At 40.0% G+C, this 18,993-nt stretch overlaps 1 protein-coding gene across 1 annotated transcript in view; it reads right to left on the reverse strand.

Annotated features, from left to right (window-relative positions):
* The window catches only part of kcnh5b (potassium voltage-gated channel, subfamily H (eag-related), member 5b), a 134,822-nt gene that overhangs the window by 55,629 nt on the left and 60,200 nt on the right, over positions 1 to 18,993 (reverse strand). The window contains exons 9-10 of the mRNA XM_056394309.1: positions 4,467 to 4,666; positions 563 to 622 (exon numbers count right to left, since the gene is read on the reverse strand). Coding sequence (XP_056250284.1) covers positions 563 to 622; positions 4,467 to 4,666 — 260 coding nt within the window. The remainder of the gene's footprint in view (positions 1 to 562; positions 623 to 4,466; positions 4,667 to 18,993) is intronic.

The raw sequence follows: 18,993 nt of genomic DNA on the forward strand, positions 1-18,993 counted from the left end.
GATGCCCAGAAGCTTCTGAGCATCGTTATGTAAGAGAAGCAACCGAGGACTCTTCATGGAGGAGGAGTTGATGAACGTCCTGCTCCAGAAATCTAACATCACTGTGTTAGATGTGTGTTCAATATAGGTCTGTGGCCAGTGCACAAGGACATTACCATCATCCCATCATGAGTTTTTATTCTTGATTTTGTCTAATGCAGGTGAATAAGTCCTTGGAAATGCATTTCCATTTTGCACTACTACCAATTAAATAAATATTACATTTTGTGACCCAGGATGAAATATTAAAGGACTTTTCACAAGGTCAGTTTGTTATCATTTCAGCTTTGTTTAAACCTTGATATGTAAGATTTCAACATTTCTGAGTCTAGCGCTCCCCAATTGTAACAAAATAAATAAACAATCAACATCTACCTATAGCTTTAACATTTGTACATGTATCACAGTGTAATGTTAACCTGTCCCAGAACTCACACTGTCTATCTTGTGGCATTTTCTACACAGATCAGATTAAACATTGCGGCAGAACGAATGCGTGCATAAGAAAACAACAGACACACACCTTCCTGTTGAGGTGGACACAGATGTCGGCTCGCATGTCCTTGGGACAAATGGATAAGACCTGGAGGACAGAGACACATTAATGAGTCACACTCAGTATCAGGAACAACGAATAATAAAAGAATAATAAATCATTCTTTCATTTTTTCCTTTATTGATTCATTACAGCAACAGATTCACAAACAATAACTGATGGAGGTCTGTCAGAAACAAGGTGAAAGAGAAAGAACTGAGGACATATTTTACATTTGTCTTCACAACACTGTTGTTGGTTCATTAAATACATTTTTGTGTTTCTGATACTCCACTGGTCTCCTTGAATTCAGTCTCTTTTGTCTTGTCCTACTTGCACTGAGGTCAGAGGTCTTTAAATCCCTGATTTCATGCTGTTATATTAATGTCGCTTTGGCTCTGAGGCTCAGAAGATACGGTTCTGAAACTCTGTGTGAAACGGTCAAAAGCCTCAGAACAGATGGTTAATGGACCTTGTCTTCAGATTGTTTTGTCAATGAAAAACTGCACGATTTTCCTTTAGAGTCAGTACAAACCACGGCAGCAGTGCCCTCAGTGCAGGGGTGCTGCTGACCTGTGAAGCAATCAGTGCTGCCACTGTTTTAATCAGTGTTATTGCTGCAGTACAGCTTCCGACTACCGGCGGCAGCAGCACTGAGTGGACTGTGGTTCAGCAGTTCTCCACTTGCTAAACAAATAAGTAATCCTGTCCCATCTTTGATTGTACCTGTTGCTCTGACTTGAGTTGAAGTCAGCTCGTTCTCTGTTGGAGTAAATCATGTTTTTTGTTACTTTACACCTGTCTGACGTTGTTTATTGTCACCTCTGAAGTTGTGACAGAGTTCTCCTTTTCAATGTTCCTCCCATTAGAAATATGATGAATGCCTGAGTGACTGAAAGGTCTGGAGTTTCCATCTGACAGCCAATCAGCATGAGACACTTACTGCTTCAGGTAGAAGTTTGGGTTCTCTGACCCAAGACTTACATTCTGTCTCTCTCCTGTTCCCCACCCAGCTTTCCTGCAGCTTACTGTCCGTGCTTTACTACAGTTTAGAAACTCAAGCTTATTTAGCTGTTACATTCATTAACTCCCTTTGGAAACAATTGTCTGCCAAAGAGCCTAAACTTTAAATTATAATCATTTTGTCCGGCTCATTACACACATTCTGAAATCCAGCCTAATTAACTGAAGCATTTAGGTAAAACAGAAAACAAAATATTAACTGGCCTGTCCTCTGCAATCCTGCCTTGTTAAATATGAACAAAATCGACCAAGGGGAACAATAAATCATCTAAAAGCCTCTGCAACACAACAGCCTTTGAAAATCTTATTTGCCTTATTTAAAGTAGAGGATTATTAGTACTGCTGAGCCTGTGTTTTTCTTTTTTTTGGGGTGTGTATTCACATAAACAGCTGACTGAGAACTGTGTAACTGCTCCCAAAGTGACAAAAAATACACACTAATTGGCCCCAGCTCTGACTCCAAGGTATTTATACTGAGGGTGGGCACAAGACTCGCCTTATGTCTCTTCAATAGTGTTTAATTATCTCTACCAAAACTACAAAAATAGGATTGATCGGGAGTGCGCTTGTGATTCAAACTGAAAAAGAAACAGGACAAATATAATGAGAGAATTATGAGAAATTGATGAGTTAGTGCTGTGACCACTTCTGAAGTTAACACAGACCTCCTTACAGGATTTTATGATTGGTCGGTTCCCAGATCAGAAAAGAAAAACCTGACACCTGCACTGAGAATTGAATTGCTTTCATAACGTCCCTCCTGAGGTGACAGACGCAACACAATAATAAACAGAGTCAGAAATCAAGCTGAATTTAAGGCTGCAGGAGCACAGTTTGATTTAGAGTGCTATCTGAGGGGGAAGTCCGTCTCTGCAGAACAACAGGAGGTGATTTACAGTACACATAAGACATGACACATTAATGTTTGATAACAATAATCAATGTTCACCACAGTTATTACTAGTCACTGCATGCCCACAGGAAACATGCATACAAAGAGAGGAAGAAGAAATACTGAAGAGAAGTGAAGCTGTGTTTAATGTGAAAAAACCCCCAGCACTTTAATGTGTGTTTGCTTTTATTAGCTCCTTTTTTTGCCTCCTCAGCTCAGCTCTGAAGGCTGCAGGTGATGCAAGTGATGCACAGCTTCATTAATGGCTTCAGTGCTATTGTATGTGTGAGGTGTGTGTTGTGTTTGATCAGATCAGAGCTCATGTTAAAGTCAGATCTAGATTCTGAAAAGATAAATGATCTCTGGATAAATGGATGCAGAGCATGGAGGAGTATAATGAGAATGTTTTTAATCTTGCAGTCCTTTAGTGTGGAGCAACAATTTAAATTTTGAGTTGACTAATAGTCTTATGACAAGGTGAAAAGGTAGTTATAGTTTAACAATAACTTGAGTCGTATAAAGCAGGCTAGACTCAGGCTTGCATGTTGCTTTATCACATTAAATACTATTCCAGTAACATTACAACAAGCTCATTACAGTTCATAACAGACCTCTTGACAGTAGCCATGTGGGAAACTGAATCGTGCACCTGCTTAAACTACAGAAGACCGATCAACATAAATGGGAAAATAATTTAGTAGTTTATGAATGTCATTGGGGGACTGGGCTGAATCAGCTGAGACATGTCACTGAGCTTCAAACTTCAAGCCAATCTGCCATAAATTCAGCCTGATACTAAAGCTAGTCTGGGGGCAATTTGGGGTTAACAATGTACTTAATCTGTCCAATGTTAAGTTTTACATCTTATGGTGACATTAATGTTTTCATTAACTAAGAAAGTTCAGACTGTTCTGTCACCGACAATCAGTTTCAGTCAATAACAACAGGTCCTGGCACATTTCAGTAGCAGCTGCCATTGTTACATTCAGGGAGCTTCTGTTTTACACATTCATTTTGTGACGTGTGTGTGTGTGTGTGTGTGTGTGTGTGTGTGTGTGTGTGTGTGTGGTTTAAAGTTGATGTATTTTATTTCTGTATTGTCAACTGTGATTCTGTTGGCTAGATTAATTACTGTTTTAACTACTTGCTACGGGGACTTGATGCTATTCTTTCACTGGTCATACTTTGTTTCTTCCTGGTAAGTTCAATGATCGTGGGACAGTTAGCTTGTACAGTTTTCATGTAGCCATACTACTTTCATCTGTTCCTTTGGTCTAAATCTTCTTCATGGAAAAACATTTTTCTCTTATCTTTCTCCCACCATCACTGAATTAGTTTTGTATATAATACTGTTTTTATAGTTCAGCTTCAAATGCAGTACCCGGTCTTGAACCCTTGTTGGTAGAGTGAAGGCAGAAGACAGAATTTAAACAATTCATAACCCAGATTCTGAAGAACTCAGACTCATTCAGAGCCCCTGCAGCCTTTATTCTTCGAGCTTGGAGTTCACGTTAAACTTAACCATAAGTCACACTAATCTGTTTTTCAGTAATATAATATAATACACATTTACAATATCAACTGCAGCCTATGATCTGAGGATCAAAAGTTCACTACTGAGTGTTTGGGCGGATTAGGTAATAACTGTATGTGACTGGTGGCTGGCTGTAAGGCATTTTGTTATGATTGTATTTTACTCCTTTATATTCACCTGTTTTGTTGTGATGCTTTGTTTATAGCGTCTTTGTGACACGACAGTCTGGTTGAATTAGCTTAAAAAATGTCTCATTAAATGTCTCCTCTATTCCTGTCCTCATATGTGACTTGGCGTTTTTGTAATCTCAGGTAACGACCGTACAACAAAATCAGATCATTGCTGTGACGAAAGGAATGAACAAAACCTCAGTGTGACCACACAAACATGTCACATCACCGTCTCACACTGATCAAACTTGACTTTTGACCTTTCAGTCGTACCTTCTCTGTGTCGATGCCTTTGGACATCGACCAGGTGGAAACGATGTAGTCCATCACCCGCTCGCTCAGGCCCTTGGGAACCTGGTAGAGCTTCAGGAAGTCCCTGACATTGTTGAGCATCTCGTGGTAGCGGTTGGTGTTGGCGTACATCTGCTGGAAGATGGTGGTCACGTTTCCAAAGATGGTGGCATAGAGCAGAGCTAGACAGGAGCAGAGAGGAGAAGGATAAATACATCTTTGCCAAATACACACACGCACACACTCTGGATCTGTGTCTTAAACTTGTGTTTTTCTTCCTTGTTTTATCCTTTATTTCTTGGTTTAAACCATTTTCTCATTTCTTTCTTCTTGTTGCCCTGTGAGTGCTCCATAAAACATGGTTCATTAAAGCCTTTCATGAAAGTGATTATTTTGACTGGAACAGAACACACACACACACACACACACACACACACACACACACACACACACACACACACACTCATAAACACACGTTCCTCCAGCAGCCACTTTGTGGAAGCTAATGGGGAACCAAATAAATAAAGAATAATGAATTTGTGAAAGCACTTTGTGGCTGAAGAGACGAGCAGCTCAGTGAGAGAAGTGAACACAGCCTTGATGCAGATTGGAGTACGACAGTGAGGAACCATCACAGTCCTGTAGGCAGTCAGTCATAAAAGTGGATGGATTATAGATTCAACATTCTGTTTGTGTTTGAATAAATGTAAACACAAATAGAACAAAATAAGTTTTTCCACAATGTGGAGGAGAACATTTCCTGCACATAGAGATAGGTGACATCCCGCCAACCCTCCAAAATCACTGTACCACCCGTGTCAAACACATTAATAACAACCCAAGACACCATAGTTAGTTAGGACTAGTGTGTCATGGATTTAGTCCCCGGTCCACACGGACTTAGAGGCCATTGAAAATATCATTGAAATTGTGGAATAATTGTCAGAGATGACAATAACTTGTTACTATTATAACTTATATTATATCGCAAACAAAGAACTTTGTCTCTGTACAATGTTCTACAAATAAGATCAACCACACAAAATGTTCTAGTGATAACAAGTGACACCCAAACAACCACCCTCAGCACCTTAGCAACCATTAAATGATTCCCTTTAAACCACCAGAGCACCCCAGTAACTTCCTACTAACCGACTAGTAATTACCCATCAATCATCCACTACACTCTATCAGTCATCTGTGACACTGTAGCTTCCACCCAAACAGCTTAAGCTTGAAGATTCATTAATGACATTGACAATAGCGTCACATATTCACAATGTCATATTGTCTTTTTCTTCATCTCCACCCACTGATGTGGCTGAAAGGAAAACTTCCTGATCTTGTGCTAAGAATTATTTTGTAGAAAAATCCTGACAACTATCTACTAACACCCTTTGAACTACCCCAAATACCATTACAATCACCTGGAAAAACCCTAACAATCACCCAGTAACAACCTAAATGACTTGTCAGTCACCAAGTGAGCCACAAGCTACATACTGACACCCTAAAACCCACCTTAACCCCCAGGAAAGCATAGCAAAACAGAATCCAACTAACTATTATATCAGCAACCACCTAACAACACCTCAGGAAGTTTGGTACGTGCAATAAACGACAGAGAATTGTATTGTTGTTTGTATTGTTAATTATTTAAAATATAAATCACGTTGGGGTGAGGGCAGAAAAACATAGACAACGAGGGAGGTGGACATTGTTAAAGTGGCACTTGAGATTTAATTAACACCTTAAATATGCCAAAAAAAAAGTCGTAAAATATTTATGATTTTTATAAAAACAAGCAGTTATGATGATTCCTGGCAGATAACAGGCTGCATTAACGATGGCCTTTACTGCTGAGGAGGCATTCAAGAGGAGAAGCATGAGTGTTTCCCTCCTTTTGAACTTAAAGTTATTGTGCGTCGTCGCTGCCGAGCCGAGCTGTCAGCCTCCTCTTTACCCTGCTGCTGCTACTCTACTGTTTCCATAGAGACCTCACTCGAAATAGTTCTCCCTCTGCCCCCCCACCCCACCCCACCCCACCCCCACCTCCTCCTCCTCCAAGCCAATAAAAATGACAAAAGAAAGGAGAGACGAAATAACAAGACTTCTGATTTGAAAAATGGGGATTGGTGGGAGGTGGAGGGATCTGATGCTGGTACATGAGCCACAAAATGAGAAGGGTGCTGAAGAGTGAAAGTACAGTACAAGTAAGAGAGGAGAACGTTGGAAAGACAGCGGCTGACAGTGAGTGTGTCTTCGAGATAAAGTGTATGTATATGAGAAAGAAGTGGATGGAAGAAAGAAAGAAAGCCAGGAAGACACAGAGAGGTTTTATGTATCTCACAGAAGCAATGAGAGTCAGAAATAGGAAAATAAGGGCACGGAGACACAAAGGGGAAAGAGTGTGTTTGGATGAGAGACAGAAACAAGGAAAGAGAGAAAGGCAGAGACAGCCACACACAGAAAGGAGTAGTGTGTCAGCGGTGAGATAAACACTGTTCCAGTTTAGTACCTTCAAAGTCTGCTGCTTTCCAAAACCCTCCAGGACCTTTCCAGGACCCTGTCAGCTGATAAAGAAGGACTTTGACTACACTGCTGAGCTGGAACTGAAAGCTCAGAGATACCGCTCTCACCCGCAAACATAAGACCCCTAATTGGGTGACTCTGTGGCTCGCGGTTGGCCACTGTCACCCCAGCTCAAACTGTGACGGAGGTTTGACCCCCTGGAAGTTCCTCTGTTGAGCTGAAACAATCTACCGGCGTTTGTGAGGATTTGAAGTGGTTCTTTCAAACTTCTGGCAAATCATCGTCTTAGTTCGGTTCATTTATCCAGGTGAACTCTGGTGGTAAAAACCACACTCAGACACATGAAAATGTTTCCGAGTTTCAGTCTTCTAACAAGTCAAACTCAACGTTTGACTTGTCAGAAGACTCGGAACAGAAGGTTTTCTCACACATCTGAAGCTTTAGGAAAAGGACTGTGAACAAACTAACCACAAACTCAAAACTACGTTTCTGCAGGGGTCAACCATAGTACATGGAAACTAATTATCTATCTATCTATCTGTCAGGTGTAAACAAGGTCTGGCTATCAGCACTTTGATGCATGGGTTGTCAAAGATGTTTGAGACACAAAACTCAACTCCAAAGGAAACAGAAAACACAAAGTAATACGACCGACCGTCACTGCAGCAGTGTTTGCAGCAACTGTGTTTATAGTATTTTTACCTCTGTGCAACTGAATACACAGACAACTTTTAGTTTGTTCAATTCTTCTCGTCTCTCTCTTGATGTTGCCAAAATTGGCGCAATGACAGCTTACCAAGTCTCTTTAATGTACCTGGTTTCACGTCTCTTTAGCCTGTTTGGATCCAAGCAAACCGAATACAACAGGTAACGCTGCCCTAAGCACGACAAAGAAGAAATGAACGACAGACCTGACACATCCCAGAAAAACTTTCCTGAACCATCCTAGCCAGAATATTGACAGCAGCAGATGTTTGCTCAAAGATTTTAAACAACTTTGATTTTCCTTTACTGACAAGTTCCCTCTTGTGGTCTGTCACTTTAAAAACTTAATAGGGCGCAAAGATTGTTGGGCATAGAAGGTCTGAATTTGATATTGGAAACAGTGGTTTGCATCTCTGTTTCCCAACCATAGTGGCAGCAGATGAGAGGAAGCCAACAGGAACTATCAAATGGGTGATTGTATTTTGTAGTTTTGGTATGAGGACTTGTTGAACTGCTTCCTGGACTGTCCGTCTCCCCAAACCTTTCCTTGATCATTTTTGTAACGTTTCGACAATCACTGCCATTTCCCCCAGCAACTGACCAGCTGTGGAAATGTATGAATATATGTAGAATATGAACTTCTCTATCTATTTTTTATTCTGTATTTACAGTAAAGACACTCTGGCAGAAACAAAGCAGCGTGAAACGCAGCAGAGCTCCTCATCTGGATTCAAATCACAGTCAAACGGTTAACGCCTTAATCAGATGAGTCACTATAGTGCTCCTGTATAAAAGACCTTTAGTATGAAAGACCGTTAACAGGATAAATCAACCCAATCCACCAACCATAACCACCACGCAACAAAGAATAAAGCAACATGAACATTCTCTGAGCTATAAATGCAAACCATTTTAACCAACACAGCTCTATTTGCAGACCGGGGCTGGGGTTCTACAAAGAACAAGATTTGTTAAGCTAAAGAACACAATGATGGTGTTGATTTTGAGCATCATCCAAGCAGTAAAATTGATCTATATCGAACTGTTTGAGCATGGTGGGAATAAAAACCTACAGTATAACGATTAGATCCTTAAAGCAGCCTGCATCAGTCTATAAAGAACACATAAGAAACCCTATGAAGCTAGACAGCTCAATCAAAGTCGTCACCTTATAGTTGTCATGTCATTACTATATTTGAAATCTCATCCGTCCCCCATGGCTCTGTGTATTTCAGTCTGCCTCTGTTTTCCCTTCTGGTGGCCACACAGAGTTTTTTTTTTTTTGGGGGGGGGGGTGAAAGTCAGGACAAGCAGCAGATGAAGAGCTTTATTTCCTCATATTTATTAGAGAGAAGAACCGACGCTGTCAAAATGAGACTGATCAGCTGCAGAGAAGCTTTGTAGGAAGTTTGTCTCCAAATTGACTGTAAGGCTGAAAAAGGAAAATACATCAGTGTGATAGTTGGGTTGCAGTTTGTCGGTCTATTTCATCTTGAAGCTGCGCTGATCTCATTTTAGTGACGGCAGCAACTTTTTTTTTTTTACTTCTATATAGTTGCTAAGCGCTCATTACCGCAGTGTTTCTGCACCTCCCAGAGATCACCTGGAAGTCAAACAGTGTGGGCACGGCTGTGACGCCTTTCTGTTTGGATCTTCAGCTTCAGTTTCTTTTTGACTGTTCAGTCACAGCAGCTACATGCAACACTCCTCCTGTTAACGACCCAGGTTTTACATGTGTCGCAATCAAACCCCTGCTGCTACTGCTGAAAAGGAAAACACATCTCTGTTGTACTGAGGGTGGTGTTGACAGAAACACAGCTTCAATTAACTGAATGTGTTGGTTGAATCACTGCTGTGACCTGCCACGGTTTCTCCTTTATCTATATATATCCTATAACTTCCAAAAAGTCAGAAGAAGTTTGTGAATATTATGAAGATGGAGTAAAAGACATGATCAGATGCATTTCTGTAACTCTTCTGTTGTTGCTGCTTCCAACCCAATCTGCATACATCTTAATTTTCTGAACACATTTGTGTTGGCTGTACACACACATGACTTAAGTGCTTTAGTTTTATGTTTTTGCAGCATCTCATACTGTCTCAGTTACGTCAGTGCTGAATTTACATGGCTAGAAATTAAAAAACAAGGTTCCTGCAGAAACATCCATTTTCAAAAAACCTGTTTGCATCTTTGGTGCAATTATTTCTCTGTGCAATTAATTCAGATTAATTAATCGCGCAGCATGTAATTAATAAGATTAATTTTTTAATCTCTTGACAGCCTGAGTTGTGAGAATCTGCCTGTTCAGAGATGTCAGTTCAGATAAAAAGGAAAATTTAAGTGCTGCTACTGAGGTTTCCAGGGTGCCCCTCTGTGATGTGAGCTACCTATGACAGAGATTTGTGACCAGAGAGTTAGAGGGAATGTTTGTGGTTTTTCCTGCTTGTCTGAGGAGATGGAGTCTCACAGCTAACAGCACAGTGGATGGTTGTGGTTGTGGTTTTTGTTGTGCCGTTGTCTTCTGCTTACTGATCTCTATCAGTGAAACCAGGTAATGTCAATTTACCAAACACTACTCTACAGTTTCTGCAAAATGTATACAATTTTGTAGCATCTTAATTAAAATTTTCTTGTTTGAAAATCTAATGATGGTCATCAGATGTTGTATTTCATCTGACAACTTTCTCCAGATTTCTTTTCCATCCCTTTCAGATCCTCATTCAGTCAATAAAAAAAATATATCAATCAGGGATTATTCACCTCACTGTTCCCCTGTCATTACTTCCGTCAAGATGAGACAGCGCTGGATGATGAAATATCTCCCTGGTAGATTTAAAGCAGCAAATCAGTGTCAAACAGCCGGTGAGGAGGTTAAACAAAGCCTTGTGTGTTTTCTCTCTCAGACTGATTCAGTGTGACAGTAATAAAACCATGATGCTTTTTTGTGAGAAATTATTAGAGATCAGAAGCCGCCTACCTCCATGTCATGTGTATGTTTTGGGTTTTTTTGTTTGTTTTTTTTCCTGGGTTTCAGACGAACTGCCGCAGGAGTTCAGGATGATTTGTCAGAGTGAATGAGTATGACGGACAGATATCTGTCAGTCCAGCAAGAGGCCGGAGACAGAGTGTCAACGCCTGAAGCCGAGACACCCAGGAAACATTACTCACAAGACCCGTACATGAGGAGACAACCAGCACATACATAAACACACATGGTAGGACTCACACACATATTCACATGCAAGAAACACAATGACACCAACAACAATCAATATAATCTAATTCTGAATTGGAAGGAAATTATCTTATTTGCTGTTTTATCAATAGTAAGATAAGAAGATTGATTCATTTCATATCTGTGTGTCCAATAGAGATATAAACTATAATCACAGCAACAAAAGGCAGAAACAACCCAAAAAAGGCCTTACAGTTGTTTAAGCTTGTGGCTGCTCCCACCTGTTGTTGGTCAGTAAATATCTCCACCAACCAAAACACAGTGTCTCCTTTTCTATCAGAACTTTTTTCAGTTCTATCAAAAACGACAAGTGTTTTTTTGTCTGTGTTAAATTGTTTTTCAAAAAAACACTTATGACGTCATTTTTGACTTTGAAGATGTCACCTGGTCTTATGGACCTGATGTGTACTTCTTCACTTTTCATTTCACAGATTAACCGGTTGAAAATAATTATATTGTGAAAACTAAAGGTGTGATTCTCCTGAATGACACGTGGAATATGTTGAACATTGGTCGATGTTCAGGGTGTGTGCTGTGTCTCTCCCTGTCATTTATTATTACTCCACAATCTGATAAAAATGATATTTGTTACAATGTTAACCAGCTGGGATTTGATATTATTACTTGGTCATAAATCTAAGTATATTCATTTTGACTAATTACAAAAAAGTCAATATTATAATATAACATTGTACAGGTCAGTGTCATCCATCTGTATTATTTTCAACGTTGTTAAAAGCGTCGGCCGTAGATTTTCTTAAGTCTGAAAACAGAACCAAGGGAATGTGCAGACGTTTGCTCTCAGACCAGTTGAATTCCAATATGCTGAAAGGTGATTATGGAATTTTTTCCCATTGATGAAATACTGCCAACCACAGCTTTAATCTCTACATCCTTAACGAATATAGTTGTACAGAGGGCTTTAATATACTTGGGCAGGCTTAGGTTTGAAAGCACATCAATTAAATCACACACTACAAATGTCCGTCTATCTCACATCTGTCTGACAGAACAGACACGCCAATCATTTAAGATGACTGACTGTAGTTTCACATTTTTTCAGGAGATGGATCTGCCCACATGAAAGCTCTTGTTGGTAAAAACCTGAAAACACCTGTGATGCAAACAGCCCAAAATAGCAACACAGGCTCACAACAAAGCAGCGGGGGCCTTCAGAGGAGCCACCTCCATCACGAGCCATTGAGCCCAGTCCATTTGTTGTTCAGTGAGCCAAGTCAGCATCCAGGCCGCATCACAACACATTATACACTGACAGGACACTGGGCTCTGCCAGCCAAACGCTGAGAGAGCCAGTCAGCTGCATCAGAGTCCAAACCTCATGAAAAAAAAAAAAAAGCTACTGTATAAATCTGTTTTGACAAGCAGTAATTGTGCATCAAGCGCTGTCTGAGTAAGTAAAACATTCTGGCTGATTGTCTGCAAATAAATATTGACTGGAAAATCTGCAGAGGCATCCTGGCGTTAGTCACAGCCCCGCCCCTCCTCAAGCCACATCAATCATTTCTGTAATTGTAACTCTAACTCAGTAAATAAGGTTCTTTTTTCATCGTTTTCTCCAAACATCACACTGTTTACTTCTCATCAGGTCAACTTAATAGACGACCTATTGCTGTGTGATATGAAATGATAATGGGTTTTTGGCGTGAGTGGGTTGGATGGCAGGAAGGGGGGGGGGGGGGGGGGGGTTGATGTGTGACAAATGTCTGTGTCCACCTAAACCGCAACCTCCGTTAAGTGATTTTACACTCCAGACATTAGGGAGGTTTAAAACCTGCATTAGAACCTTTGCTACGGTTCTTAACATCAGTGAAATGAGGGTCAGACTCAGCAGCAGAGCAGATTGTGCTAAACGGCAAAAACAATAAAAAAAATAAAAATGAAATACATTTTTTTTTTTCAATATCATGAAAAATATTGCATCTGGTGGGAAATATCACAATAGTCTATATCATCAAATATTGGCCCAAGCCTAGCAACTACTGATTATTTTCATTATCGATTAAAATGAAATCAAATAAATTATCAATACTGAATACAAGAAAATACTGATTATTATTTCCCGGGACACAAGGTGTTGTATTCCGTTTACCTTTTTCCCCCCAGCAACAGTTTTAATCCCAAATATATTCAATTTATCATAAATGTATTTATCATGATGAAGAAAAGCAGCAAATCCTCACATTTCTGGAACCACATAATCTTTTCTTGAAAAATAAAACAATACATTTATTATCAAAATAGTTGCAGGTTCATTTTTATTTGAATTATTTCAGCTCTACTATATTTTTGATGTGTAGTTAAGACCAATTTAACAATGAAATACAGTCATTTGAATGCTGTTAAAACGTGAAGGCTAAAATAACTTTTTAACCAAAAGTACCTCAGTTTTAACAAAAGCCCCGGGATTTTAGTTGTTGTAAGTTCTGACTGTTTAATTCTTACTGAAATGACACTGGAAAACTGACTTTACAACTCTGTGTGTCCTTGTAACTGTAAACAGATTAATACTGCAAAGCTCAATGATATGAATGAGACTCGTCTGTTACTGTACATCAGTATTTACTCATGATGCAGCAGCTAGAGTGTCTCTGCTAAGGAATCAGCTCTTCTCTTGTGCATGCGTTTTGTATAAGATCCTTGACTCTCTGAAACATTCAAATACACATTGTAAATAAAATATTCTACTTGTGACCTTCAAGCAGTGATTAGGATTTTTTCTTTTCTTCATGTTTTGTTTTACGAGTGGCTTTCCCAATCTACGTGTCCCTCAAGACAAAAGGTGAACCTTTCATGTAAAAGCCAAAGATACACATTCAACATTTTTTATATCTACTTTTACATTTTCTAATCAAATTGTAAATATGTGTTTTTAAAGGAAAAAAGTTACAAAAGGCCTTTCTCACATGCCTTTGTCGTGTTGTCTGGAAATTTGGCAGAAAACAGAACATATTATAAAGCAGCATTCATAAGAATAATAGCAAAGACGCAGTCATTGTGTGCAACATCCATAACAACCGCAGTAGGTCAGGTGCTGGATGCAAAGATCAATGCCATGAAAAATAGAGACATATCTGCACGCTGGAAGGAAAAGCTCCCTTGTGACATTTGAACCAATCACATCATCCTGGGGCGATTTGTTTTGATCAAAATATCATCAATAAAGCTCAATTCTCCAGGGAGCTTTAATTCCACAGAGCAGATAATTTCCTGTGTTTCATCTGAAGCGCTGATGTGAAAACTCATCTTAGACAAAATGAAAACAGGATAAAACAAAAAAAGCTTCCTGCTTACTGTCAGGTTATTGTCTAGCACTGGCATTTTTCCAGGTTTTTCTAATCTGTTTTTTATTTTCTAACCATGTATATGACAGCAAACAGCTTTTCTGAAGGTAGGAACACAGACTGATCTCTCCAACTCTTCAAACTGTCTGCAGACAAACCAGGAGTAACAAGCAGGGGAGGGGTAACCTTGATTACTGCCACAAACTTAAAAAAAGAGATTATCTTCTCAATTATTCTACAGTTTCACTGAGTAAGAAATCCCTAGGAATGAGAACACATCCTAACGACAAACAATGAGTACCAATAAGGTCTTATCTTGTGTTCACTGTTTGTGCACATGTGTTTTGAAGTCAAGAAGACGGAGTGTTGTAGTTTCACTGGTGGGACTGAATTAAAACCACAGCACAATAAGACGGCTCTGAGGTTTCACTGCTGAAGGTAACAAGGCCAACAGGGGCTGAGCGGGGCTCCCTGTGGACCCCGGGGGGGGGGGGGACAGGCCTCTGCAGGAGTAATGAAGTCATGGAGGAGCGCTCTCATCGAACCACAAGCGCCTGGTAAACAGTGGGATATGTTTTTATGAGGAGGGACAAGTCAGCTAACCCCGAGCTGAGCGAGCTCACAGCTGCACTGATGTTGACTGCGGACTAAAAGTCAACATATGGGGAAAGTGATGCCGTCGTATGGCGCCGTGTGCCGGGTCAGAAGGTTGTGGTCAGATATGGACAAATGAAATGAGGAACAGATTGGAGCATAGGTTAGCATGCAGCCAAGGTTTAGAGGGTCAGTTCACCCAGTTTATGAAAACAAATATTTTCTTACTATCTCGTCATGCAGCTAATTTTGGTTTTATTGGCCCAGTTTTATTTATATTGTCTTTTTATATTGCCTTGTGTTTATTTTCTTGATGCCTTTTATGTTTTATCAAAAACCACTTTGAGATGTCTAGTTGTTGAACGGTGCAATACAAACAAACTTGTCTAGTATGAGATCTAAGACGTCTCCATCGCCCCCATTTCTGATATATATGTGCATGGCTTGACACTGCCATAGGTAAAGTGTAAGTTCGTTGACTCTAATACATCTGCAACAACAGTGCATCATCTCAGACTTTAGCCCTGATTAGACAGGATCAGTTTTTTGCAGTGAGAGGCGTCTTTTATACTTGTTTTCTATAGGCAGTGAGCGTTTCACGTGCGTACGTTCATTTGTGTTTTTTTTCCCCCAATGAATTGAGGGGCTGGGAAACTTTACCATCACAGTTACCCTGATCTGAACAGAAAACAGCAGCCAGGAGGCAGATCAGTGCAGTACCTGGAGATTTCATTAGCTCACTTTAAACGTCATATCTTAACAAATTGTGGTGACTAACAGCAGATTGTCAAACTTTCCCCCACAATAAGCCTTTACACAGTCCACCAACCTCATCAAAATGGCGACAGGTTTTTAGTGTCCAACATTAATTATCTAACCAGATAATGAAGCCTAACATTAGTACCTCCAACATTAAAACAGTCTGGAAATAAAAAATGAAATGTTTAAATATTTATTGATCCATTCAAATGACTCATTCATTACTTTGCCAGCAATTAATTAAAAAATGGCCCTTAACTGTGTCCTTGTTTTTGTTTTGTCTCCTAGTTTACCTTGATGTGTCTTACCTCATCCCACTTCTTCAACCCTTTCCAGGTGTTTTTTGATTTCATTATAAAATTCAGAGTCTTTGGGTTTTTCTATTTTAATTGTGAGCATATGCTTGTTAATTTGAAGTGTTTACCATGATTCATGCTGAAGATCAGTGTCTGTCTTTCCTACACGAGTGTGCAAAGAATAATTTTGTCACTGAGACACTTCACTTTCAGTCTCATGCTATGTTTTGAAAACATAAACCTCAGAAACAGGAATCTCACAATTCAGTTCAAATAAATGACAGAATGTACGTGATTGTAGAGACCTCATGAACTGCTGGCTTGTCCAAACAGTGTGTGTTACTGTAAATAGTTGTTGCTCTTTGATTAGTCCTTGATGACTGATCGTGAGACCCCAGTCTGCCCTGTACAGGGCGTTAGCATCAGATGACAGCTGCAGCAGACATTGATTGACCTTCCAGCTTCTGGTTTCATCTGACTCTGGCTCAGCCGCTCGGGTTTGGCAGCTCGGGGAGGAACCCAGGTCACACTGACACCAGTTAGCAGACTACAAGTCAGGGGATCTAACATCTGAGGGCATTATTCACACACTGTGCTCTGTGAAGTGGCTTTTTTAGCGGTGCCGACTTGGTTCAGCAGGTGAGACAGGTGCAGAGCGACGGTGAAGGCTCACGTGCTCCGGAACTCGTGGTAAACACAGCTTGGCCCCGTTTTCCCCACTGTCAGCAATTATACTTGAGGAGGACCAATCCATCATGTCTGGCACCTGCTTGATTCAATTATGCCCATGCTACCCATCTGACTGCAGGCTCCACACTTTTGGCTCCGGTATAAATTAAAAAATTATAATAAATATAGGAGCGATAAGCTTCTTTAGAGGCTTTTTTACAGCGGGGACAATTGGAAGATTGGCTTCATAAATGAATGAGCGAGGAAGAGATTTGCCACGAGGATGATTACAACTAGCGATAATTATGGAAATGGGGTGTGAATCACTACAAACCCAAACCTCCGAGTGATTTGTACAGTGCACGTAAAATAGATGAAACTGATATTAATTATTTATGGCTGAGCTCTAGTGTAATGTAGTGAAATTCATCGCTAGTAATGTTTTCTAGTGTTTCTTTTATTCTTTCCAGAGGCCACACTAACAGCGTGTATGCACTCAGCAGACTTTCAAGCACGTGCCACTGAATGCGCATTAATATTCAAGTATTCACACGTTTTCACACACATGCTGAAACACAAACAAGCACCATCACACACACATACAGACTGACAAATTAACGGTCCCATATTTTATATTTTTCCTGTGTTTTAATTGAAATGTTGATCCATTGAAGATATATTTGTGGTTTTAAGAACCAAAAACCATCTCAATGTAGTTTTACATCTCCTCTCTCAGGCTTCTCTAGTAACAAGTAACAAAATAGAGCAGATTTCAGGTAAACACCATAAAACCAAATCCTGCAAGGCTGGATGGTGGGTCCAGGTGGGCGGGGCTTGGGGCAAGGCTGAGATAGGTGACTGTTTTGTTGTGACATCACAAAGTTACAGAAGTCCTGACAGCTCATTTTAAGGCTCAGTTTCTGAATACAGGCTGTGTGCATTTCTCTGTGGACTGAGCGCTTTGATACTTTCATGGTATTAATATAGAACCTAGACCTGCTTTATATCAAAAAAAGAAAAACCCACCTTTATACACTGTTGCCCATAAAGTTGGAATAATTTTGTTTTCAGACACAATCCTCTGTTTATTCCTATTTAAATGCATCAGTAATCACTTTTAACCAGGTGCAATGATTACATTATGTGTCCCAATTACCCAGGTGAAATTAAATAAATCACATTGTCACAATCATTTCATGGAAAGAGGTAAAAAATATATTTTATTTCAACTTTATGAGCAACAGTGTACTATATGGGACCTTGAAAGGAAAAACCAGGACCAAATAAGCTCCAGGACAGACTCAGTGGTCCGTCACACTAATTCTCTCTACTGGAGCCATTAACACTTTTCCAAAAGATATTCCTTCATTTGATGTTGTGATGGTGGGTGGTGGAGTTGTCAGTTTAAACTCTCCCACAGGTTTCTTAGCATCATTATTACATGAGCAGAGAATTAATTGCTTAGTTGCATCATGCAGTATACCTGTATGGAGGCATGTGCTGCTTCTCTACTCACTTTCCTTTCATTTATCACCCGTCTTTCATCTTCATCCTCACAGTTATGGAAATGTTTCATAAGACCAACCCCTGCAGAAATCTCTCCTGTAAAATAAGCATGTGTTCCACCAGATAAAGTAATAAGAAACCCCCTCCCTAAACAAGGAGTCATGAGGTTTTGATTCAACGGTGACAATATACTCACAGCATGTGCTCTTGCTCTTTCTGCGGTTGCCATGTCAACAAGTTAAGAGAAGCAGGTCAGGGTGAAGAGGGCTGAGGTTCCCTTTTCTCTGCTGTTAAACGTCTGGGTGATAGACTTTCTTGACAACCCTCACTATGCATGAGAAGGCTGAGCACACATCTCTGCCCAGTAATAGATGGGCAGGTAATTTTTTGTTTTGTTTTGTTTTTTTCAATTAAAAAAGAAATGCAATCAGAAAAGCTAACATGTCTGAGACTCACGGTATTTGACAGGTAAAAGAGCAACAGCAGAGTGAGATCTGTGGCCTTTGGATGTAAGTTCATTTCCTGCCGTGGTCAGATCGGCTTGTCAGGGTGTAAGAGAGCGGCAGGATGGGTTCATTAATGGTCAAGTCAGTCATTCCTCACAGGAAATGGGTTTTTAAAGAAACAGAAGAATCCTACATGTTGTCCGAAGCTTACAATAGAAACATTTAGATTCAATATGACGCACATCCTGCTCTATCAGGGGTTAAGTACCTTCAGAAACCACAAGCCCACTTCTTTCACCACTACAGGCAACTACCGCTCCAGCAGCAGCTGTTCTACAGGTTTTTATAGGTCTTAAAGGGACATTTTACAGATTTTACATCAGGCAACATAATACTCATGAGCACGACTCAGCCTGGCAAAATATATATTTAATAAAAGTAAATAATAATATCCTCTGTGCAGA

The sequence above is a fragment of the Seriola aureovittata genome, chromosome 13 (genome assembly GCF_021018895.1).
Source record: "Seriola aureovittata isolate HTS-2021-v1 ecotype China chromosome 13, ASM2101889v1, whole genome shotgun sequence".
Taxonomy (NCBI): Eukaryota; Metazoa; Chordata; class Actinopteri; order Carangiformes; family Carangidae; genus Seriola; species Seriola aureovittata.